We start from the raw sequence: 26,521 nt of genomic DNA on the forward strand, positions 1-26,521 counted from the left end.
TGCACCGACATCTAATGGAGTATCATAAAATAAAAATAGAAAATATGTAGCAGGTCAGGTGACACTTATGGAAGGAGAAACAGTTACTGCTTCAGGTCCAATTCCTTCCTTCAGAACTGGGAAAAATACTTCCAGATTTCTAACAACAGCTGGTTTTGATTTCCATTTACAATTGACTGTTTCCCACTTCTGACAAAGCTTGTTCAGTAACTCAAATTCCCTTTCCCATAGATAGTCGCTGTTCTTGCTGAGAGTTCTGTCCTTGCATTTTACGATTTCCAGCAGCTGCACTCTCTGTGCACATTTTGAACATATCGTTACCTCTTCTGAAGTGTTCAGCAAGTTAAGGCATGGGTTTCACTGTATGAATTACATGCAAAGATCATCATCGTGAACGAGGTGCAGAATATACAGAGTGAGCATTCACTGAGGATGTTTTCAAGAAAAGATTTATTGCACCCAAGGTTATACAGAGTTCAGATATCCCTCCTTAGCAGAGCTCTTGACTACATCTTGAATTCTTGAATGCAGTGAAAATATACAAGGACATTGCTGGGTCTTGAGGACCGGTGTTATAGGGAAATGTTGAATAAGGTTAGGATTTCATTAAATGGAGTGCAGGAAAACGAGGGGAGATCTCATACAGGTATGCAAAATTATGAGGGATCTGAATGTATGCAGGCTGTTTCTCCTCAGGCCAGGTGAGACTAAAACTGCAGGTCATAGGTTTAGGGTGAAAAGTGAAATATTTAAGGAGAATCTGAGAGGGGGGGTGCTTCTTCACTCACAGGACGGTGTGAATGTGGAATGAGCTGCCGGCAGAAGTCATAGATGTGGTTCAACTGCAATCCTCAGGAGAAGTTTGAACAGGTACATGGATGAGTGGATTATACAGGGCTGCAGTCTGGGTGCAGGTAGGTGGGACTAGCAGAAGACCAGTTGGCATGGACTTGATGGGCCAAAGGGCCTGTTTCTCTGCTGTAGTGCTCTATGACTATTGATCTTCATGTTCTGCTTGATGTTTGCATAGTCAGCAAGAAAGATTGTGGGATTTAAAACATGATTTGAATTTGATGCCCCTCAACTTTTCCAAGGTGTTTTCTGCTGGTCTTCAGACTGGACCTCTTGGCCTAATTTTATTTGCAAATCATGGTTTCCCCTTAGCACAGCTGACCTGGCACCAGTAGTACTCCTCATGACAACACAGGACGGCAAAGTGCAAACTTCCGCCACTCCCTCATGCAGAAATAGGAGCGTTGTGGAGCTACAGAAAACCTACACTGTTAACTCGTGAAGAAACCAACAGCACATGGGAATTGGAAATGAGACAGCACTGTCACCTCGATGTTTCACAGACAGAATCTATCGGTCTTGGTTTCCAATGGGCAGCATTATGGAAAATAACTCAATAAACCAACTTTTGGTGATCACAATCTTTTTAAACTGGATCTATTGTGAAACGCATGCTGTGATCTCTGGGCTTTTTATCAGCTCACACCAGATGGAATTGCTCAGGCCAATCAATCACATGCAGGACACCCAGATACACTAGCATGTACCACCAACCTCACATTGCCCATTAAGTTCATGGCAGTCTTTGTATCAGTAGGCTTGAAGGGCCTGTTTCTGTGCTGTATAAAACTCATTTGATCAGGGACCTCGAGGTAAAGCAGCCATTAGGAGGTAGTGACCATAATATGATGTTTTAATCTACAATTTGAGAGGGAGAAGGGAAACTCGGAAGTGTCAGTATTACAGTTGAACAAAGGGAACCATGGTGCTATGAGGGAGGAGCTGGCCAAAGTTCAATGGAACAATACCCCAGCAGGGATGACAGTGGAACAGCAATGGCAAGTGTTTCTGGGAATAATGTGGAAGGTGCAGGATCAGTTCGTTCCAAAGAGGAAGAAAGATCCTAAGGGGAGTAGGGGGAGGCCGTGGCTGACAAGGGAAGTAATGGACAGTATAAAAATAAAAGAGAAGAAGTATAACATAGCAAAGACGAGTGAGAAGCCGGAGGATTGGGAAACTTTTAAAGAGCAACAGAAGGTAACTAAAAAGGCAATACGTGGAGAAAAAATGAGGTACGAAGGTAAACTAGCCAAGAATATAAAGGAGGATAGTAAAAGCTTCTTTAGGTATGTGAAAAAGAAAAAAATAGTTAAGACCAAAATTGGGCCCTTGAAGACAGAAATGGGTGAATTTATTATGGGGAACAAGGAAATGGCAGACAAGTTGAACCGGTACATTGGATCTGTCTTCATTAGGGAAGACACAAACAATCTCCCAGATATAATAGTGGCCAAAGGACCTAGGGTAGTGGATGAACTGAAGGAAATTTATATTAGGCAGGAAATGGTGTTGGATAGACTGTTGGGTCTGAAGGCTGATAAGTCCCCGGGACCTGATGGTCTGCATCCCAGGGTACTTAAGGAGGTGGCTTTAGAAATCGTGGATGCATTGGTAATCATTTTCCAATGTTCTATAGATTCAGAATCAGTTCCTGTGGATTAGAGGGTGGCTAATGTTGTCCCTCTCTTCAAGAAGGGAGGAAAAGGGAAAACAGGGTATTATAGACTGGTTAGCCTGATGTCATTGGTGGGAAAGATGCTGGAGTCAATTATAAAAGATGAAATTACGACACATCTGGATAGCAGTAACAGGATAGGTCCAAGTCAGCATGGATTTACAAAGAGGAAATCGTGCTTGACTAATCTTCTGGAATTTTTTGAGGATGTAACTATGAAAATGGACAAGGGAGAGCCAGTGGATGTAGTGTACCTGGACTTTCAGAAAGCCTTTGGTAAAGTCCCACATAGGAGATTAGTGGGCAAAATTAGGGCACATGGTATTGGGGGCAGAGTACTGACATGGATTGAAAATTGGCTGGCCGACAGAAAACAAAGAGTAGCGATTAATGGGTCCCTTTTGGAATGGCAGGCAGTGACCAGTGGGGTACCGCAGGGTTCAGTGCTGGGACCGCAGCTGTTTACAATATATATTAATGATTTAGGTGAGGGAATTAAAAGTAACATTAGCAAATTTGCCGATGACACAAAGCTGGGTGGCAGTGTGAAATGTGAGGAGGACGTTATGAGAATGCAGGGTGACTTGGACAGTCTGGGTGAGTGGGCAGATGCATGGCAGATGCAGTTTAATGTGGATAAATGTGAGGTTATCCACTTTGGTGGTAAGAACAGGAAGGCAGATTATTATCTAAATGGAGTCAAGTTAGGTAAAGGGGAAGTACAACGAGATCTAGGTGTTCTTGTACATCAGTCACTGAAAGCAAGCATGCAAGTACAGCAGGCAGTGAAGAAAGCTAATGGCATGCTGGCCTTCATAACAAGGGGAATTGAGTATAAGAGCAAAGAGGTCCTTCTGCAGCTGTACAGGGCCCTGGTGAGACCACACCTGGAGTACTCTGTGCAGTTTTGGTCTCCAAATTTGAGGAAGGACATTCTTGCTATTGAGGGAGAGCAGCGTAGGTTCACAAGGTTAATTCCCAGGATGGCAGGACTGTCATATGTCGAAAGATTGGAGCGTCGGGGCTTGTATACTCTGGAATTTAGAGGGCTGAGAGGGGATCTTATTGAAACAGATAAGACTATTAAGGGATTGGACACGCTGGAGGCAGGAAGCATGTTCCCGCTGATGGGTGAGTCCAGAACCAGAGGCCACAGTTTAAGAATTAGGGGTAGGCCATTTAGAACGGAGTTGAGGAAAAACTTTTTCACCCAGAGAGTGGTGGATATATGGAATGCTCTGCCCCAGAAGGCTGTGGAGGCCAAGTCTCTGGATGCTTTCAAGAAAGAGATGGATAGAGCTCTTAAAGATAGCAGAATCAAAGGTTATGGGGATAAGGCAGGAACTGGATACTGATTGTGAATGATCCGCCATGATCACAGTGAATGGTGGTGCTGGCTCGAAGGGCCAAATGGCCTACTCCTGCACCTATTGTCTATTGTCTATTGTCATTGTTTTAAACACTGAACTGTGGCTAAGAGGGACAAGGTTCTTAAGCACCTGATTGATGCACTTCCCTATGGCCGACGTGGCAACCTTTACCGACAGCTCCTGAGAGAAGCCACAGAGTTACAGTGCATTCATTACTGTGTGACATTGTCCAAATTCATTATCTTGTCGTGGCTTAGGACTGGCCTATGTTTAGCATAACGTGTTTAGCACACAAAAGAGGGGAAATTCCATTTCTCAGAAACTGTGTGAGAAACGAGCCCCACCCCTCGAATGTGAATATGACCCCAAGGTCAAGTAATTGTCACTGGGAGTTTCGGCTAATTTATAGGTCCTGTGCAGGTTTCAAATATTTACACGGTACTTTTGGGCGCAAAGACATTAAAAGGTTTGCTTTAACATTTTATGCTTTAAGATTTTATTTTGTTTTAAGATTTACAAGGGAACTGATTGGCCAAATTTGGTAGAGAACTACCTACTTTCTACAATGAACTCACTTACAGCTACACTAAGTTTAAACAGTCTTAAGAGATCATGTGATATTTCTAAAGCAATTTAAAAAAATATATATATTTTAGTATGTTGTTAAATTACCTCAGTGCATGGCTGACTTTGTACTAGGTAGGTTTGAATAGAAAGGCAGGGAATAAGTGTAATGTGTTGATCTGGATTCATAGTGGAAACTCCATCCAACTATTCAATAAACCCTGGTCAAGATAAATGGTTTTTCATTATGATTGATACCAATTATCATGGTTTCCTGCACTTCTGTGTGACATCAGTAAAAGGTAAAGCTTTGTGAACAGGTTTTTATTTTATTTTTTTGAGGTCCAGCATGGATAAAGCCCTTCCCGCCCTTCGAGCCATGCCGCTCAGCAGTCCCCCAATTTAATCCAGCCTAATCATGGAACAATTTACAATGACCAATTAACCTACCTATTGGTACGTCTTTGGACTGTGGGAGGAAACCGGAGCACCAGGACGAAACCCCCACGGTCACAGGGAGAAGGTACAGGCAGCGGCAGGAATTGAACCTGGGTCACCAGTACTGTAAAGCGTTGTGCTGACCGCTACACTACCGTGCCGCTCAATGGCAATGTTAGCATAGCCACTAGCGGAAAGATAACTTTATTTATCCCAAAGGAAGTTATTGCTGCAGGGTTGCTCAGTCAGAAATACATAATTTAAAATACAAAACGCAAGCATTGAGGTAATAAAAAGTGCAAAATATGGATTAAAAAGTAATAGTGCAAAAATACAGATGTGCAAGGAAACCATATACTTATATACTCAAGGAGGAGGAGGTGTAGAGTCTTATAGCCACAGGGAGAGAGGATCTCCTGTGTTCCGTAGCTTCTGCAGCATCCTCCTCTCAGACACAACCGCCAGGGAATCCAGTTCCACTCCAGAACAGAGCCGCTATTACTGCCTGGGGCGATGGAGTTCGGAGTTCAGAGTTCAATCCCGGCATCCTCTGTGAGGGCTCTCAGTGTGTTCTCCCTGTGGGATGCATGGGCTTTCTCCAGGTGCTGCCCTTTCCTCTCACAGTCCTAAGACTGTGGGTAGGTTAACCGGTTGTTGTAAATTGTCCTGCAAGGCTGTCAGGGGTTGCTGGATGATCCGGCTCAAAGGGCCGGAAGGGTCTATTCTGCGCGGTATATCTAAATAAATAGAGTAGGTGCTGCTAATGAATTCAGCCACTTTGACCCATTGTATTGCAGAAGAGATGACGAGCAGTCATTTTAGTAAGTTACAACATACAGAGAATGATATCAGAGACAGTATCAAAGTGCGATTGTGAGATTTACTTACGCGACATTGGCGGCTTCACGTTATGAAAGTTTACATTTCTGCTGAATCCACCATCTATTAGAAGGGCGAGGAGCAGGAAGAGGACAACCACTGCTGGACGGTGAACTACAGGCATAGTATCTGCTCACATTAAAGGTCAGCACCAGCTGCACCTACGGGAGCAAAGACAGCAGCATTTTAATGATGCTAATTATCATAAGTAACATACTCAGTTTTCAAAGAGTATTTTTTTAAATTGTTGATTCTTATGTAGATCAGTCTGTACAAAATAAACACAGAAGAGTTGCACTTGCCAAATCCAGATCCCCATGGCAACGCACACAAAATGCTGGAGGATCTCTGCACGTCAGGCAGCATCTATGGAGAGGAATAAACAGTCGACATTCCAGGACCCTTGATCAGCATGAGAAAGGAAGGGTGGGGGGATCTAGAATAAGAAATTGGGGGGGGGGAGGGAAAGTTGTACAGGCTGGCAGATGATATGTGGGCCTAGGTGAGGGGGATGAAGTGACAGGCTGGAAGGTGAAAGGCAGAAGGGTTAAAGATGTGATGAAAAAGGAAACTGAAAGGAGAGAAGAGTGGGCCATGGGAGAATGGGAGGAAGGGGAACCAGAGCCAGGTAATGAGAAGTGAAGGAGTAAGAGGGGAGGCAGAATAGGGAATGGAAAAACAGAGACAGGGGAGGGTTGTCTTGTCAGGCTGCAGGCAGCCTCAGGAGAACATGAAAATTCTACACACGTAGCACCCAGGGACAGGATGGAACCTGGATTTCTGGCGCTGTGAAGCAGCGGTTCTGCTAGCTGCACAATGACCTGCCCAAAGGTCTACTTCTATAGGCTGGAGTTCCCCAGAAATGGAGATGTCACCCTTCATCAAGAAGGTTTGATCAAACATTTAACCGGTTTTCTTTGTCTGCTTCGTAATCTCCTCCCACAACAGAGTTTGGAATAGATGGTCTATTCCAGGAGTGTGGCATTGCCCGAGCTAGCAGCCTGAGGGTATTTAGGACCTCATTGCTGGGAGCACGTCTACACGGAGTGCTGTCCCAGGAAAACAGCATGCTCTCTTCTTGTTGCTGCCATCAGGAAGCAGGTACAGGAGGCCCAGGGCTCACACCACCAGGCTCAGGAACAGTTATTACCCCTCAACCAACAGGCCAGAGGGGATAACTATTTCTTAGAAGTTTTCAAAGATTCAGCAAGACATCTAAAACTTTGATAAATGTCTATAGGTATGAAGTGGAGAGTATATTGACTGGTTGCATCACCAGAAGCACCAATACCATTGAATGGAAAATCCTGCAAAAAGGGTAAAGCTCTCCCAACCACTGAGCACATCGACATGGAGCGCATCCAGCATCAAGGACTCCCACCACCCAGGCCACGCTCGCTTCTCACTGCTGCATCAGGCTGGTCACCTCAGCAGTGCAGCAGTTAGTGCAACACTATTCCAGCTCGGGACGACAGAGGTTGGAGTTCAATTCCGATGTCATCTTTGAGGAGTTTGTACGTCCTCCCTGTAGAATGCATGTGTTTTCTCCAGGTGCTCCAGTTCCCTCCCACAGTTCAAAGACATGCCAGGTAGTAGCTCAATTGGTCATTATAAATTGTGCCGTGACTAGGGTAGGGTTACATTGGGGAGTTGCTGGGCAGCGCAGCTCAAAGGGCCAGAAGAGCCTATTCCACACTATATATCAGGGAAATAAAAAGGTACAGGAGCCTCAGGACCCACACCACCGGGTTCAGGAACAGTTATTACTCCTCAACCATCAGGCTCCTGAATCAGTGGGGAGAACTTCATTCAACTTCACTCACACCATCACTGAACTGTTCCCACAACCTGTGAACTCACTTTCAAGGACTCTTCATCTCACGTTCTCAATACTTATTGCTTATTTAGATATTATTACAATAATTCTTGTTTCGTTTTTTTCTCTTTCTTTTTGCATTTGCACAGTTTGTTGGTTTTTTTTTTGCACATTCATTGCGGTCCATCCTGTTGGGTGCAGTCTTTTATTGACTCTATTGCATTTCCTGTATCTACTGTGAAGGCCTGCAAGTAAATGAACTTTGTACTTCGATATATGTACTTTGATAATAAATTTACTTTGAATTTTGCGGGCTTTTGTGGAACTCTTGGTATAATGTGTATTAGTCTGGTTTCCACAATGAACAAAGGATCTTATTTCCATAGGAGGAAATACCTTGAGGGTTCAGCAGGGGGACTGCAATGAGAGAAGATTAAGGTGACTGCACTTAAATGCAGAAGGGATGTTTGGGACTGAAAATATTTACAGCAGGTTGAGTTAATTGATGGCTCATTTCATCTGTCAAGTGAAAGAAACATATTTTACTTGTTCACATTTTTCAAGTTATTACAGAAGGCATAGTGACGCATAAATCATTGATCTTCAAGGGCTGAGGGTGCAGGCAATGAAACAACTCAGGGTAGTACAGCACCTCTCGAGCAATGTAAGTGGAGGAGAGTCTCTGTGCTGCAAGCAATCTGCAAACCAGTGCAAGTTTCACCCAGCCTGGCTGATTTCCCAGACAAGGGTTTATCAATTAAGTTTCTGCTCAAGCTCTTTCGTCTCAACTCCATAAATAAAGGAAAATGTAATAGTCACTCTACATTTCTGAGTGAGGCAACTACCCGATTGTAAAATGTTAACAAAAATACATTGGAATACTTACTAATTTTAATCAAGAGAAAGAAAGACTAGATTTATTTGTCACATGAACGTCAGAACAACAAAATACAAAGTGAAATGTGTCATTTGCATTAATGACCAACACAGTGGTTTGCACCCCTCATCTAAGAAAGGATGTGCTGGCATTGGAGAGGGTCAAGAGGAGGTTCATGAGAATCATCCCGGGAAAAAAAGGTTAATGTAAGAGGAGTGTTCAATGTCTCTGGGCCTGTACTCTCCGGAGGTTAGAGAATTGAGGGAAGGGATCTTGTTGTGTAATATTTCACTAATGTTTGAGGAATATTGTAAGTATATTGTTTGATTAAGCATTCTTTGTTGTTTACATAATGCAGTTCATCTGTAACAGTACACAAATGGCATTCGTCATCACGTGATATGTACGCACCTAGCTTAAAGTAAAACACAAAGTTAGACTCACCTTTCTGGTCTCGTGTCTCTTTTTAATTAGTTTCATGTTTAGGAGTTACAAACGTAAGAGTGGCAACAAATAAGTTTTAAATGAACCCAAGAAGGCTACCTATCTGTTGAAGCGCAGCGAGACGTTCAAGTTAAAATAAAGGAGTAGTTAGAACATTGAATTTTAAAAAATTGCAGCATGTGTTCTTCTTAAGGGAAGACATGGTCAAGTTTAACAAAAGGCAGAAAACAGAAACAGACTCACATTTCTGGTCCCATGCCTTCCTTTTAATTAATTTAATATTTTGGAGTTACAAAACTTGACAGATCTCATTAAAACCTATCAAACAGTGAAAGACCTAAATAGAGTGGACATGGAGAAGACATTTCTAATCGTGAGAGAGTCTAAACCAGAGGACAGAGGCTCGGAATAGAAGGGTGTCCATTTAGAACAGAGGTGAGGAGGAATTTCTTTAGCCAGAGAGTTGTGAATCTGTGGAAATCATTGCCATACATTGCCGTGGAGACCAAGTCATTGGGTATATTTAAAGCAAAGGGTGATAGGTTCTTGATGAGTAAGAGCATCAGAAGTGGAGAAGGCAGGAGAATTGGGTGGAGAGGAATAAATCAGTCCTGATGAAATGGTGGAACAGATTCAATGGGCCAAATGGTTTATTCTGCTTCTGTATCTCAAGGTCTTATGATCAGTCCAAATATGTGCTGAGGGCAGCCCACAAGTGCCACCATGCTTCTGGTGCCAACATAGCATGCCGACAAATTACTAACCCTCACTTATCTGTACTTCTTTGGAACATGGGGGGAAAATTGGGCACCCTGATGAAACCCACACGATCACTGGGAGAACATAAAACCTCCTTACAGCTTGTGCAAATCAATCTGTTTCCTAGTTTCTCCTCTGAGTAAAAGTAAACACTTTTAATATTTTTAAAAGTTGCTCAGTTTTGAAATTAATTACTTGATTGGAGGGGTGGTCAGGTTTGTGGTCTAGTCTGACTTCCAGATTTTTAAAATCACCGCAAGATTGTGGAAGCTCAGTTTACATTCACCACAACTTGTCACTTACGATTCTTCATTACTTTGCAATAGCTCGAGCCACTTCAAGCAGATTGTATTGTCAAACCACACTAACTAACGGAAACTCCAAAGTTCAAAGTAAATCTTATTATCAGAGTACATATATGTCACCACATATAACCCTGAGAATCATTTTCCTGTGGGCATACTCAGCAAATCTATAGAATAATAACTATAACAGGATCAATGAAGTATCAACCAGAGTGCAGAAGACAACAAACTGTGCAACTGCAAATATAAATAAATAGCAATAAATAACAAGAACATGATGAAGAGTCCTTAAAGTGAGATTACTGGCTGTGAGAACATCTCAATGGATGGGCAAGTGAGTGTAGTTACCCACTTTTGTTCCAGAGCTTGATAGTTGAGGGGTAGTCATTGGTCACTTCTTGAACCTGGTGGTGCAAGTCCTGGGGCACTTGTATCTTCTACCTGATGGTAGCAGTGAGGAAAGAGCATGGCCTGGTGGTGAAGATCTCTGATGATGATGCTGCTTTCCTATTACACTGTTTCATGTAGATGTGCTCAATGGGACAACTCCATTGCAAACATTGATTTTGCCAAATTTTGAGTCTGGCTACAAATTTGTGAATCATCGTCTAATTACACAATAATTGATGATTGAATTGGCAAACTGGAATGATTAGTGCCAAAAGCAAAATATATTTTATTTTTCAATTTGCTTGAGGTAAAAAACACCTAATACAGTAGATTCCAATTCATTGGGTCAGCAGTTAATCGGGGGAAGCTGCTTAGCTGGGACCACACTTAAAGAACAGCTGTTAATTGAAAAAAATAGCTGAAGGATCATGGCCCGAAATGTCAACTGTTTATTCATTTCCGTAGATGCTGCCTGACCTCCTGAGTTCTTCCAGCTTTTTGTACATGTAGCTTGGGATTTCCTTTGTTTATTTGGGACACTATGCTACCTAACTGGAACAAGAAACCGTTGCCAAACAGGTCCTAATTCACGTCAGTCGTGTGCACTTATGTGGCCATTATACACTACATCATGCTTACAGCGAGGAATTCTTAATAGCATCATTGGCTTATGCTTGTGTTATGTTACTCATTAGGGCCGACCGACACCACATTAAAAAGCAATGATTTTTGACACTGCTTCATCAATGCAGGCAATGAATGCAGTCCATTATTTGCACTAGGTGTCTGTGCTGATTATGTTCATTTACAGTCAATCAAATGAAGACAGAAGCATACACTGGATGAATTCTTCCTTTGATAACTATTAGGAACTAATGCATCATTTTATAGTACTGTAGTAATACTGATACTGTTCTCATTTTTTCTGTATTTCTTTTAAATACCTAATTTGTTACTTAGTTAAAGGGAAGTTTGTCGTTTTTAAACTATTACCATGAAACTTTGGCTACTTAGGCCAGCCACCTCATTGGGCCAAAACACACTGGCCCTGATATGTCCCAATTAACCAGAAAATACTGTAATTAAGGGCTTTGGCTGAATATTCCAGTTATCCGAGAACTGAAGACCTGTACTAACTGGAGTGTTTAAAGATATCTTCAAACGTATGCTTTTGCAGTCTGAGGCACCCACCTGCTTCAAACAGGCTTTAATCATATCAGTGCCCAAGAAGAACATGAAAGCTGCCTCAATGCCCAATGTCCACTTACGTCCATTGTGACCGAGTGCTTCAAGAAATTGGTCACGAAGCCTATCAACCCCAGCCTGGACCCGGTCCAATTTACCTACTCTCACAACAGGTGACGGCTCTGGACAATGAAGATGCATACACCAGGATGCTCTTCATGGACTACAACTCCGCATTCAACACATTCGTCCCCTAAAAACTCACCACTAAGCTCCCAGACTTGGGCTTCAATATCTTCCTGCACTGCTGGGTCCTTCATTTCCTCACTGGCCGACCCCAGTTAGTTTGGATTGGCAACAACATCTCCTCCACACTCACCATCAACACAGGTGCACACCAAGGCTGTGAGCTTAGCCCCACATTTTACTCACAGTATACATACGATTGTGCGGTTACGTACAGCTCCAATGCCACATTTAAGTTTGCTGATGACACCACTGTTATTGGCCAAATCAAAGGTGGTGATGAATTGGCATATAGGAGGGAGATTGAAAATCTGGCTGAGTGGTGTCTAACAACAACAACCTCTCACTCAATGTCAGCAACAACAAAGGGATGATTATTTAATACAGGGGAAAAAAAACTGAAGTCCATGAGCCAGTCCCTCATTTGGAGGTCAGAGGTGGAGTAGGTCAATCCCTTTAAATTCTGTGATGTTATCATTTGAGAGGATCTGCCCAGGGACTAGCAGATAAGTGCCATTATAAAGAAGCATGACAGTGCCTCTACTTTCTTAGAACTTTGACAACTTCTGTAGATGCACAGTAGAAAGTATCCTGACTGGTTGCATCACGGCCTGGTATGGAAACACCAACACCCAGGAATGGAAAAGACCGGAAGTGGTGGGTGCAGCCCAGTGCATCACAGGCAAAGCCCTCCCCACTATTTAGCTCATTCGCATACAGTGCTGCCACAAAACAGCAACATCCATTATCAAAGACCCCACCTATCCCGGCCATGTTCTCACCTTGCTATTACCATGAGCAGACATCCCACCCTGCAAAAACTCATTTCAGTGAGGTAGCACCATCAATTTGCAGGAGACTCCCACAACTTCCAGGAGAGGTGGGATGTCTGCAATAGAGTAGCTCCTTAGCAGCTAGCCAGCTAGTTTAAATAACGTTAGCTACACTAATGAACGAATGACACCTGTTAAACTCACCTCAACATGTCTTGTACAGTCTTAACCCACCATGGGCAATAGAAAAGTCACTGTTGCAAACAGTGCAGCGAGCAACACTGTCATTATTTTTGACCCCTATTAGGCAGGGGTACACTTTAGTGTAGTCTGGGGTGACGTACGTTTTATATTTTCTTCTTTCGGAACACTCTGCCATGGCGCGCTCTCGCTCGCTCTCTCTTGCTCTCTCGCTCTCTCTTGCTCTCTCGCCCACTCTCTCGCTCTCTCTCTCTCTCTCTCTCTCGCACTGTCTCTTGCTCTCTCACTCTCGCTCTCAAAAAAATCAATTTCCGGGATATTGTATATAATTTGCGGGCATCAGGGAACCACTATCAATATGCGGGAGACTCCCGGAACTGCCGGGAGAAGTGGGATGTCTGCATGAGGTACAGAAGCCTTTAAGTCCCACACCACCCGATTCAGAAACAGTTATTACCCTAAAACTGTCAGGCTCAAACACAGCACTTACCACAACTCTGAACTAATTCTATGACCTGCAGACCCACTTACAAGGATTCTTTAGAACTCATGTTCTCTGGGTTACTTTTATTTGCATAATCTGTCTGCTTTTGCACATTGTTTATTTGTCAGTCCTTGTTTATGTATAGTTTTTCATAAATTCTATTGTATTTATTTATTTCCTGTAAATGCCTGCAAGAAAATGAATCTTAAGGTAGTATATGGTAACATGTATGTACTTTGATCAAAGGTTTTGAACTTTGAGTCCTCCTCTCCTAGGCTTTGCGTCATAGAAACTCAGGCTGGAACAATGCACCAGACACCAACACTCAAATACTGTCAGCATAATATAACCCCCCTCTTGTTTACAATGCAAGTTGCTTATTACAGGGTGGTATGTGCGTGCTTGGCCACTTTATACCTGTGAGATCAGTGGCAGCTGTGTAGCAGGGGAAAAGGCACACGCAAACCTCAACGATTGCCATTAAGAACGTGTTTAGACACCCTAATCAGATGCTGATAATCCGTGGGATGCAGCGTGACTGTTGCTACAGGCTGTCAAATTTTGGCAACTTTTCAAACACATCACAGCTGGTTGTGCAGTGGCTATTCATTGTTCAATTAAAGTAGAATTTACATATTTAACATAATGAAGAGAAACCTTCTGGTTTGAGATTCAAAGTCTTATACATTCTGTTGAGTTCATTTCTCCCCGGCGAAGTGTGTTGAGTATGAGTTAACAGTATTTTAATTTCTATGAAATATTTTGGGTGCTTTGAAAAGAAAGTGAGCCCTGCTTCAGTTGGGAAATTTGAGTGAAGGAGACTATGTCAAGGGATCACTAGTAATGAGCAAGAATTATACCAGTTGGTCCGGTGTTTGGATTGCTAGATTAGGCTTCTGGCTTGGTGATTGTTGGAGTAAAAGATGGATGAGGCCACTCTCGGGTTGAGCAGGCAGCATCTCATATGGTGTGAGCATCGATCTCTCTAGTTTCTGGTGATTTCTTCCCTCCCCCTTCTGTTTCCATTCCCCATTCTGGCTTCTCCTACCTCTTCTCCACGCCTCATTCCTGTATGCCTATCATTCCCTCTGGTGCCCCTCCTTGCTCCCTTTCTCCCCAGTAATCTCCTTTTTCTCCTATCAGATTCCTTCTTCAGCCCTCTATCTTTTCTACACAGCACCTCGCAGCTTCTCACTTCACCCACCACCTGGCTTTACCTGTCACCTGCAACTTGGTGCTCCTTCCCCTCCCTCCCACCTTCTTATTTTGGCTTTCCCCTTCCTCTCCAGTCCTGATGAAGGGTCTCGGCCCCAAGCATCGGCTGTGTATTCCTCTCCGTGGATACTGCCTGACCTGCTGATTTCCTCCAGCGTTTTGTGTGTGCTATCCTGGATCAATTCAGATTCAGGAGTTTGTGGTGGGGAGCACCAGGATGTGGTCAGGCATTTGAGGGGTCAGTCAGTATCATGCAGAAAAGGTGACCAGAAAGAGAGCCAGCAAATAAATAATTTAACGGGGCTCTACAAGAGCCAGGTTCCCAGGGCCAACCCTGGAACCCACTCACAGGTCGATAGGGTGGTTAAGAAGATATATGGCATGCTTGCCTTTATCAGTCGAGGCACCGAGTTCAAAAGTATGTTCGAGCTTTATAAAACTCTAGTTAGGCTGCATTTGCAGTATTGCATACGGTTCTGGTTACCCCGTTACAGGACGGATGTTGAGGCTTTGCAGAGGGTTCAGAAGATGTTCACCAGGGTGCTGCCTGGATTAGAGGGAATCTGTTATAATAAGAAGCTGGACAAGCTTGGGTTCTTTCCTCTGGAGTGGCAGAAACTGAGAGGAGATTTCATAGAGGTTTATAAGATTATGAAAGACATAGATAGACATAAACAGTATCTTTTCCCAGGATTGAAATGTCTAATACCAGAGGGCATGCATTGAAGGAGAGAGGGGGTAGGTTCAAAGGAGATGTGAGGGGCAGTGTTTTTTTTTCACAGGGAGAATGGTGGTGCCTTGAATGTGTTGTCTGCGGAGGTAGAGGAGGCAGATAAGTTAGGGACCTTTAAGAGCTGTTTAGTTAGGCACATGAATGTGAGGGAAATGGAGGGAGGGATATGGACATTGTGCAGGCAGAAGAGTTTAGTTCAGATGGCCATTGATTACTAATTTAATTGGTTCAGCACAACATTGTGGGCTGAATGGGCTGTCCCTGTGTTGTAGTGTTCGATGTTTGAGGGAGGTATTCTTTAAATCAGTCAGAAACAGGGTTTAACAGACACTGTGAAAATTTGTTCTGATTGAATAGCCTACAGATGGCACTGGCTACTGCAGCCACGGACAAAAATACCAGGTGGGTCGGCTCTGCTGTGCGCAGCCAGGATCCACCGTCCGCTGGGGAGGAGCTGAACAAAAACAAAACCGTGTCCTTCACAATCTGTGCTCCAAGGCCTGCAATTTACTGACATTTTATTTCTTCCAGAAGCTGAAAGAGGCAGCACACAAAAACACAGTATGATGTGATCAAGCCGCAGATCCATGATATTATCGAAGCAATCTCAGCAGGTTACATAGAGACCCTTAATCCCAGTGTTGACAGGAGGAGATCCATCTGCTCCCAAGGCAGGGCACTTTAATAAGGCAATGTTGAAAGTGATTTGATTGTTGAAGTCCTCTTTGTTTTCAAATTCCTTCATGTATGTGTCACAGAATTAACAAATAATAGAGTTAATGTCTTTATTCATGTATGCAAAACTGTCTGATCTGGCCAATTGAAAGACTCAAGCAAATATAAAGTAATAAAGTTTGTTTTAATTAGGTGTGGGTTTATGTGAAATTTAAAGATGAATGCTGTGAAAGCCAACAATCCTAGAACTGATCAAGGTAAAGAGAAATAAATATCTTAAGGCTGATTTATACTTGTGCGTGCTAGTTTACGCTGTAGCCTACGCCATTGTGAGCATTTATACTTGTGCGTTTGTGTGTCTGCGTCGCTCTGCAATTCACCACCAAAACACTAGTTGGCGGTGGGTTTTCTATGCCACTGTGCTGAGTTTCTTCATGTTGAAACTCAACCTGAAAAACTCAAACTTCAAACAATGGCGACTGAAACTGAAGGTGGGTGAACTTTCTGTGCTTGTCCGGCCACTGAGAGACATGGACGAGGAAATGCATTTCAAATATTTTCCGATGTCAGCAGGTAGATTTGACGATTTGGTTCATCGTCTCCAACCATTTATTTCGCATTAGTGTACACACAGTATACTCAGAAACTGGCAATCACCATTCGAGTTTCAGCTTCAGGTGGAAGTCAACAGGCTGTAGCAGCTAGCTACAAACTGGTTTCAAGCACAGGGTCCTCCATCATTTCGGAGGTCTGTAAAGCCTTATGGAAAGCATTGCAGCCGGAGTTCCTTCCCTGCCCTTCAGTCGTCCAATGGGAAGCTCAAGCTATTGCAGCGTAGGAGGAAATGCGATGCTACCAAGCGGACCAATCACAGTTGTTGCGGTCTGCGACGTCGCGACGCGTAGTTACATTTTGGGAGAGGTGCACATCAGGCTATGGCGTAGGGTTCGGTGTAGAGTACAGCGTAGGGTACACTGCTACGCCGTACCTACGGCGTACATTTGACGCACAAGTATAAATCAGCCTTTAGTGTGATAACAGATTGTGGCGGAGTGAAGATATGACTCCACCAAAGAAGGTGTAAGCTGCCCCTTTCCTCCACTAGCCTGCGGGTCATCTTTGGACAAGGTGAGCACCTGCTTAGCCCCCTGATCAGGGTCACGTGAAGCCATGGCAGCAGGTGATGCATGGGTGTATGAGCAGCTGGGGCATATCACAAGTTCTGCTTATGTGACCACTGACACCTGGCAGACAATCTCTGAAGAGTATTGATAATGGCTGGGGGTCACCCGTCTTGTAAGGACACTGCCCAGAAGACAGCAATGGAAAATCACTTCTGTAGAAAAATTTGCCAAGAACAATCATGGTCATGAAAACACCGTGATCGCCCAAGTCATATGGCACAGCATATTACATGACAACTGAATGAGCAAAATAAAGGCAACTCACACAAAATGCTGGAGGAACTCAGCAAGTCAGCTGGATGTTTATTCCCCTTCATCGATGCTGCCTGACGTACTAAGTTCCTCCACTCTCTTGTGTGTGTTGTTCAAAACTTCCAGCATTTGCAGAATCTCATGTTTTCACAGATAGACGTGAAAGAGGAATATGTGCAATTCATGTGAAACATGGGGCAGGAGAACATTGATTAAACAAGAATCTCATCTATAAATAAAGACAACTTGTTCCAAAATGATACCTTTTGGAAAATGATGTAAAAAACAACATATAAGGAAAGACCAAGATTGCTAAATGAATGGAAAAAGACAGTAAAGGTGGTGTTTAAGTGGGGTCTGGGAAGCCTTGGGGATATCGCTGCGGCAGTTTCCAGGTGTAGTTGGAAACTGGGGAGAGCTGGTCTAATTGTGCTATGGAGTCTCCTATAATCTATGCTTTGTTTCATCCACAAGCTAGCTGCAGGTGTGATATAATTCAAAAAAAACACATGGCTCCTACACCAACCTTTTCGATGCCATGGACCCCTACCATTAACCGAGGGGACGGTGGAACTCAGGTTGGGAAGCACAAAGAGTCATAGAGAGAGAATCAGCACCGAAATAGGCCCTCGCCCACCAGGCCTGTGCTGAACATCAAAGTATTTACACTGATTGATCTTATTCTCCCAAATCCCCACAGATTCTGCAATTTGTTAATGCACTCAGGACAATTTCATAATGGCCAATAAACTTATCAACCAGCGTGTGTCTTTGGAGTGTGAGAGGAAACTATGAAAGCAGAAAATACAGGTTCTTCACAGACAACATCTTAATTATGAGATAGCGTAATTGTGAGAAAGCGAAGCAGCAGCTCCCACGATATGTTCCACAGTGCTGCCAAGAACGGGCAAGATCCTGTTGGAGCTGAGCTGCCCTTCAACATGCCGTCTTGGGCTCTCCAGATATGTTGATCGAATCTCTGTGTCACGTGGTGTTCACAGTAAGTAGGTGGACAGGCAACACACAACTGAGGCTTGGCCCTCTGGTTAGCTTTGACAAAAGTTCAAAACTTGACCTGGGCTTTTGTCTTGTGTCAAATTGTCAAGGGATCTAACAATCTGACGCTGAGCCATTGAAGAACGACTACAGATGTCATAAATAATAAAGGGCAGCACGGCACAAGGTGGCTACTTACCTACTGCCTGTTATGCCACTGGCGTTTGGGGCAGTAATGAAGGCCCTCCATCTCTGACTCTATAGGTGCATCCTTCATTGCAATTTTGTTTTGATCAGTCAGGGTTGTTAGCCCTGAGCTGAACACCCCCTCCAACCCCCCAACCTGGAGGACCTCTCTTCATCCAGCCTCTACCCTTTGACCTGTTTGGCATGGGTGTCCCTACCCTGACTCCAGCCAGCATAGCTCTCCGGGTCATGGAGGCACGCAAGCATCCAAACCCCACAGCAGGGTTGTCATCCTCTTGGAGGAACATAGTGGTTAGCACAGCACTATCACAATGCCAACAACCCAGGTTCACTAACGCAATTGAGGTAGAAAATAAGCAAACAAAAACACAGGCAGAGAACATCTTATATCACTTATAAATCATTAAGAAGATTAAACTGCAGTAAATTATGTACCTTCCCTATTCGGAAGCTAAAAACTCTCATTCAAATGATCCTAGAGTCCAGATTCCAGGAGTTCTTAACCTCTTTAATGCCATAGACCCCTTTGGCAGTCCGGTAAAGCCTATGGACAGCTTCTCAGAATAAGGTATTGAAATATATTTGTAACAACTGTAACGTGATATGAAAATATCTGTGATTTCTATTGGTGACAAAGTGGTTTGTTGCCTACATTTGAAATTGAAAGAAATATTATATTCAGTTAGAGGTTAGTGAAAATAAAGATGTAAACTTTTTCCCATCAAAGTTCATGGACCCCCTGGAAACTATCCATAAACCCCAGGTTAAAGACCTAAACCAAATCAATCTCACAAACATATCTGTCAAAGTAAATTTGATCTAATATAGATCGATATCAAGCCAAGACAAATTTCAGTGCAGAAAGCAGAACAGTGGCTGTTTCCAGAAGCAAACTGTACAATTCAGCCCATTAACTAAATTCAAATCCTTAATATAAACTGGTTTGAAATTTGTTTCAATTTCACTATAACATTTTATGATAATAACCTCTTCTAATCATCATAAAAATTAACCTTCTCAGTCCCTTGAAAGTGTCAAAACACCGTGCTGAGATCTCACCAAAGATGGTATGCAACTTATTTTGTGAAATCTATAATGGTTACAGTTAGTCTTCAATTTTGAATATTAAAAAATTCCTTTACTAGAGCAAAATTATAACAAAAATATTAGAATTACATGATTAGTCAGACCATTATGGTTAATAATAATGTCTTATTTCATTGACTCTATTAATATTATTTTTGGCTTTTTTTAGTTTATGGGAAGCACAAACAGGCTTCATCGGGTGTGGACAAAAATTAACCAGATGGATTTTAGAAAGAAAGAGGTACTTTTAGTTGATTCATGAGATTACAGTGATAACCTCCACATCACACACAACCCACTTGTCAATCCAGCACATTCCTGCCCTGGCACAACGTCAAAATCCTGGAAATTTCTGCATTATCTGAACATCTGTACGACGCCAAATGCAGTATTTAAAGAATTCTCAATAACAGCCAGAATTTGGCGTGAAACATTTGGGTCTCACTTCCAAAGAATGAGATTAAAGAATAACATAGGTTTGGACAATTATTGCGCAAGTAGTTGACAAGTAGGTGGGTTGAACCTCACAAAGAAAACTGGGAGAACAGCTTACTCCTTGATACTCATGCTGCAATACAAGACTCACTTTAATGTTGTCACAATTCCATGCTTCCTTTGTAAACCATCAGTAATGAAAGGTCATTCACTTTAGTTAATCGTGAGAAGGGACTTTAAGTGGTAGGTGGCAATTTACTGTTCAAGTAAATGGAATGTGTGCTTTTGAAATTGAATACCTTTCTCAAGGGGAATGAATATTTCATCAACAATTCCTTGTAAAATCAAACTTAGGGACCTACATAAAGTTACAATATGTGGCAAAAATCCAGCTCTTAAGATTCAGAATGTTGACTGATGTTGTAAAATTTTACGCTTTATTAGTTTGTAAGGATCAAAAGGGACAGGCTTACATTACAGACAAACTTTATGACATGTCCCAGATTACTTCCACTCTTTAACCCTTTACCTCTCCAGGGACTGGGAATAGTTTCGAAGTTGGACTGCACCCACTTTTTGGTGAACTACACTCAGTGCCACTTTATTAGACTCCTCCTGTGCCTAATAACGTTGCCAATGAGTGTATGTTTGTGGTCTGCTGCTACTGTCGCCTATTCATTTCAAGGTTGGGCATGTTGTATATTCAGAAATGCTCTTCTGCACACCACTATTGTAAATTGTAGTTATTTGATTTACCGTCCTGCCTTCCTGTCAGCTTGAACTAGTCCGGCCATTCTCTTCTAACTGCTCTCATTAACAAGGTGCTTTTGCCCACAGAACTGCCACTTAATGGATGCTCCTTTTTTTCCGTTCTATTTTCTGTAAACTCTAGAGACTTGTGTGTGAAAATCTCAGATGATCAGCAGTTTCTCAGATGCTCAAACAACCCTCTCTGGCACCAACGATCATTCCACAGTCAAGTCACTTCGATCACATTTCTTCCTCATTATGGTGTTTGGTTTGAACAACAACTGAACCTCTTGACCATGTCTGCATGCTTTTATGCATTGAGATGCTGCTACATGATTGGCTGATTAAATATTTGCATTAATGAACAGGTGTACCTAATAAAGCAGCCACTGAGTGTAAATGCCAGGAAGTGGACTCAGGCTACCTTGGAGGTGAGGTCAAATAGAGTGGGGAATGTGGCAATGTCAAAGGAGGGCAAAAGCAAAAGCATCTTGAGGAGAAGAACCCCTTGGAGATGAAGCAAAGCACACTGGACCTCAGCACTATGAAGACCCTATGATCAGTCCTGCCATCTGGTCACCAGGAAATTACTGGGGTGAATTAATCAAAACACAGAAGACAGAAACTGCACCCAAAGCCTGTCTGCACCTAGGTTTCCTCGAAGTAAAAATTATAGGAGTTAAGTTTCACACATAAAGACAATATCCCAGAGCTCAATGTGCATTATTAGAATTAGAATTTGAATTTTATTCTTACATCCATCTCACAACATGAGAGAACAAAGATCATTATATTGCATCTCTGTCGCAATGTGCAAGCAGAAAGGAAGGGAAATGTGGGAGGTTATTGCACAAACACTAAGATTGTATACAGAATTGTTTTGTATACAGGTATGTACAGTCAGATACACAATCAGATCAATGTACAGATATGCAATGAGATCAATAAGTGTGATGGCCTGTTGAAAGAAGCTGTCCCAGCACCTGTTTGTCCTGGTGTTAATGCTGCAGCACCATTTGCCAGATGGAAGCAGCTGAAACAGTTTGTGGTTCGGGTGGCTGGAGTCCCTGATGACCCTCCAGGCCCTTCTTATGCACCTGCTGCTGTAAATGTCCTGAACGGAGGAAGGTTCACATATACAGATGCTGCGGGTTGTCCGCACCACTCTCTGCAATGCACCTTATGAAAGGACACCTGTTGATTGCCATAACCACTTTAAAGTATGCATGTTTCACTGACTCCAGTATGATGTGCTCCTTATTGATTTCCTTGTTATAAAGTACAGACCATAATTTACACCTAGTGGCCACTTCATTAAGTACATCTGATCGTTGGTGCAAATATCAAATCAGCCAATCATATGGCAACAATTCAATGCATAAAACATGTAGGCATGGTCAAGAGATTCAGTTGTTATCAGAATGGGGAAGAAATGTGATCTAAGTAACTTTACCATGGAATGATTGTTGGTGCCAGACAGGATGGTTTGAGGATCTCAGAAACTGATCTCCCTGGATTCATGCACAACAATCTCTAGAATTTACATTAAATGGTGCAAAAAAACAAAAAGAAATCTAGTGTGCAGCAGGTCTACAGCACATTACAGGCCTTTCAGCCCACAATTTTGTGCTCACCATGTAACCTACTCTAGAAACTGCCTAGAATTTTCCTACCACAAAGCTCTCCATTGTTCTAAGCTCCATGTACCTATCTAAGAGTCTCTTAAAAGACCCTATTGTATCTCCCTCTTCCACTTTTGGTGGTAGTGCATTCGACACACCCACCACTCTCTGTGTGAAAAATTTACCTCTGACATTCCCCTTGTACCTACTTCCAAGCACCTTAAAGCTATGCCCCCTCATGTTAGCCATCTCAGACCTGGGAAAAAGCCTCTGGCTATCTCATACACCTCTATCAGATCACCTCTCATCCTCCGTCGCTCCAAGGATAAAAGGCCAAGTTCACTCAACTTACTCACATAAGGCATGTTCCCCAACCCAGGCAACATCCTTGTAAATCTCCTCTGCACTCTCTATAGTGTCCACATCCTTCCTGTAGTGAGGTGACCAGAAATGAACAAGTGGGGTCTTACTAAGGTCTTGTATAGCTGTAACATTACCTCACGGCTCTTGAATTCAATCCCACAGTTGATGAAGGCCAACACACCATATACCTTCTTAACAACAGTGTCAGCCTGCGCAGCAGCTTTGAATGTTTTATGGACTCGGACCCCAAGATCTCGCTGATCCTCCACACTGTCAAGAGTCTCACCATTCTATATTCTGCCATCATATTTGACCTACCAAAATAAAACGCTTCACACTTATCTGGGTTGAACTCCATCTGCCACTTCTCAGCTCAGTTCTGCATCTTACCGATGTCACGCTGTAACCTCTGACAACCCTCCAGACTATCCGCAATATAATCTTTTGATCCAATTTCTGCTATAACACATGCATATAAGATTAATTTTCTTGCAGGCATTCACAGTAAAACAAGGAAATGCAATAGATTCAGTGAAAACTACAAAGACTGAGGAACAACAGATGTGCAATAGAAGACAAATTGTGCAAATACACAAAAAAACAAATAAACAAACAAATAATGGAAGTGAGGATATGAGGCAGAAATTGACATGTTCCTGATTGGTAAGGGGGTTGGGCTTAATGGTTATGGGGAGTAGGTGGAAGAAGGGCCTGAAGAAAAAGAAATGAGCCATGATTGAATGGCAAAAGAAACTCAATGGGCCCAATGGCCTAATGACCTAATCTAGCTCCTGCATCTTATGATTTTATAACATGGTCTTCCCAATATTGACTCACTTCACACCACTGCTCTAGAAAGACTGAATGTCCTCAAATTTTCACAATGTTTGAAAGAGAACGTAAATTTCAGGGCTATATCTATCTTTTAATTTAATTATCAATCATTTCTCTGATTTTGTTCTCATTTTCAGAGCCAAACAATGTCAGGCACAGGCCTTAAGGAGGCTTGGATTTGTGTCCTAATTCCTTATAAGAAGTAGGACGGTGATTCCATTGGGAATATGGGTCACAGACTGACAAGTGGCAATGTTAGCCAATGCTCGTTACACATTGGGGTCTCTTCTGGGAATGAGCAAAATCTCTCTACCATTTCAGTTCAAACTAGAAGATCTTTGTGAAGGGGGAAACATCCTTTTGATTTTTGGTTTGTTATTTAACAGAAAGAAATCTAGCCAGTGATTTCCATGGAAACAGAGTTCAGAATTATGTAGCTCACCCACAGTTCTTTGCAACCAGAATTATAATTCAAATGTTCAAAGTAAATAGCACTGAGAAGCAAAAAAAATGATGACACCCTGAATTTGAAATAAAAACGGAAAATAGCAGAAATTCTCAGCGGATCAGGCAGCAACTGTGGAGAGAAAAACAGACTATATGGTCTTTAACCTACAACATTAACTCTATTTTGCCTAATCTGCTGAGTACTCCCAACAATTTGTTTCAACTTATATAACATAGGACGTAACACTCACAAAATGCTGGAGGGACTTTGCAGGTCAGGCAGCACCTATGGAAATTAATAAATAGTCGACGCTTCGAGCCCAGACCCTTCATCAGGACTAGAAAGGAAAGGGGAAGATGCCAGAATGAAGAAGTGAGGAGAGGGGAAGGAGGATAGCTAGAAGGTGATAGGTGAAGCCAGAGGAGAGAATTTATTGTGTTTATTATATAACACAGAACCCACTTGATGGTAGTGACCTTCTTTCCTTTATTGGTAAAAAACTTCTCGTCTTTTTTGGCCAAGAGACATTTTGATCTAACTCACAGACTTCTATAACAAAGAGGTGATTAACTGTGAAGTGCCAAATGTGGCATTCCTTAATTTTACCAAGGATGGAAAATAGCACGAGCTCTTGCTTTTAAAAATCCTCGACTAATTTTCTTCTCAATTACTTAAAGGGGGAATAAACAATCAGAATTGAAAGTCAGTTGAGTATATAATAGGTGACTCATCCCACACTGCCAGAATTCTACTCCCATTAAAATAAAAATTACCTCCCGAAATTCAGTAATAAGGACAATGCATACTTATCCACTAATGAGAAAGAAGGAGGCTATTCAGCCCATTGAGTCCATTGCATCAAACCATAAGATATAGGAGCAGAATTAAGCCATTCAGTCCATTGAGCCTACTCCACCATTCAAACATGGCTGATTGATGCCAGCTTCAACAGTGGAATTTCTCCTTTCTCGATTTCCTAGTAGACCTGCAGCTTATTCTGCCCTGTCTGCCCACTAACTTACTTTGATTCTTTTTTTTTATCACTTACCTATACTAACAGACAACTCACAGTAACTAATTCAGTAATCTTCAGGATGTAGGAGCAAACCAGAGTAACCGGCAGAAGTCTAGTCATTAGGCATCATGCAAACTCCACACAGTCAACATCCTCAGCATACCCCGAAGACCTCCCTCTCTGCCAAGGACTATGTTTATGTTTCCTGCTGCCTCAGAAAAACAGCCAGCATAGTCAAAGGCCCCACACACTCTGGACATCTCCTTGAGGGTTTTCATAAATAAAACATCAGAGGTGTTTTAAGTTTAAGAAAAACCTTAGCAACTAATTTATTGTCAACCAAGCATAGAACATAAAGCTGGGCAGGAACCTTCACGACAATACATCATCACATCAGGTGGTTTCTGTAGCCAGCTAAGAGTCTTTCAATTCTTGTTTGGGGGATTTTCCCCCATTCTTCCTTGCAGAAGGCTTCTAGTTCTATGAGATTCTTGAGCCGTCTTGCAAGCACTACTCTTTTGAGGTCTATCCACAGATTCTCAATAATGTCCCCCAAACAAGACTTGTCAAAGGGGGTGTTACTAAGTACTGCCATGCAGGGTGCCCAAACTTTTGCTTCAGGCCCTTCTCCTTTTTTGTTATTTTGAAACTGTAAAAGGTGGAAATAAAAAAAGCTTTATTGCTTAAAATATTAAAGAAATGTGTCATCTTTAACTTTATGCCTTTTGGATATCAGTTCATCTTTTACTTGTTTAGCTATTCAAAGTAACAGAAATTTTGATCGGGGTGCCCAAACTTCTGCATACCACTGTATGTCTCGACCATTACATTATTCTGCAGCTTTTTCTCTCCTCTCCCATTGGGCAAAGGAAATAAAAGTCTGAGAACACATCCCATCAAGCTGAAGGACAACTTCTATCTCACTGTTATAACATTATTGAATGGTTTCCTGAAACAATAAAATGGGCTGTTGGCCTCATAATCAACCTCATTATGATTGTGCAATTTCTCTGAAGTTGTTGTGCTTTATTCTACATTCTGTCTTAGTTTTACCTTGTACAACCTCAATACACAACGCAATGCTTAGGTCTGTATGAACAGTATGCAAGACAAGCTTTTCACTGTACCTCAATCATCATCATGTGCCGTGTAGTATGATGTGGACAATCATGGTGTTTGACTGTGATTGTTCTTGGCAAATTTTTCTACAGAAGTGGTTTGCCATTGCCTTTTTCTGGGCAGTGTCTTTACAGGATGGGTAACGCCACCCATTATCAATACTCTACAGAGATGGTCAGTGGTTGCATAACCAGGACTTGTGACATGTACCTCAATACTTCTGACAATAATAAACCAGTTCCAATTCTAATCCCAGGCCATGAATGAATTTGGATCCCTGGAGCTGTACAACAGCCCACATGAACAATGGTACCATTGTGTCACCCCTG

General features: G+C 42.4%; 1 protein-coding gene across 2 annotated transcripts in view; it reads right to left on the reverse strand.

Annotated features, from left to right (window-relative positions):
* Nucleotides 1-26,521, reverse strand: part of lypd6b (LY6/PLAUR domain containing 6B) — a 254,638-nt gene that overhangs the window by 32,569 nt on the left and 195,548 nt on the right. For both annotated transcript variants that reach the window (XM_063047538.1, XM_063047539.1), the window contains exon 3: nucleotides 5,788-5,939. In XM_063047538.1, the coding sequence (XP_062903608.1) occupies nucleotides 5,788-5,902 (115 nt within the window). In that variant the 5' untranslated portion in view covers nucleotides 5,903-5,939. The remainder of the gene's footprint in view (nucleotides 1-5,787; nucleotides 5,940-26,521) is intronic.

Source organism: Mobula hypostoma, chromosome 5 (genome assembly GCF_963921235.1).
Source record: "Mobula hypostoma chromosome 5, sMobHyp1.1, whole genome shotgun sequence".
NCBI lineage: Eukaryota > Metazoa > Chordata > Chondrichthyes > Myliobatiformes > Myliobatidae > Mobula > Mobula hypostoma.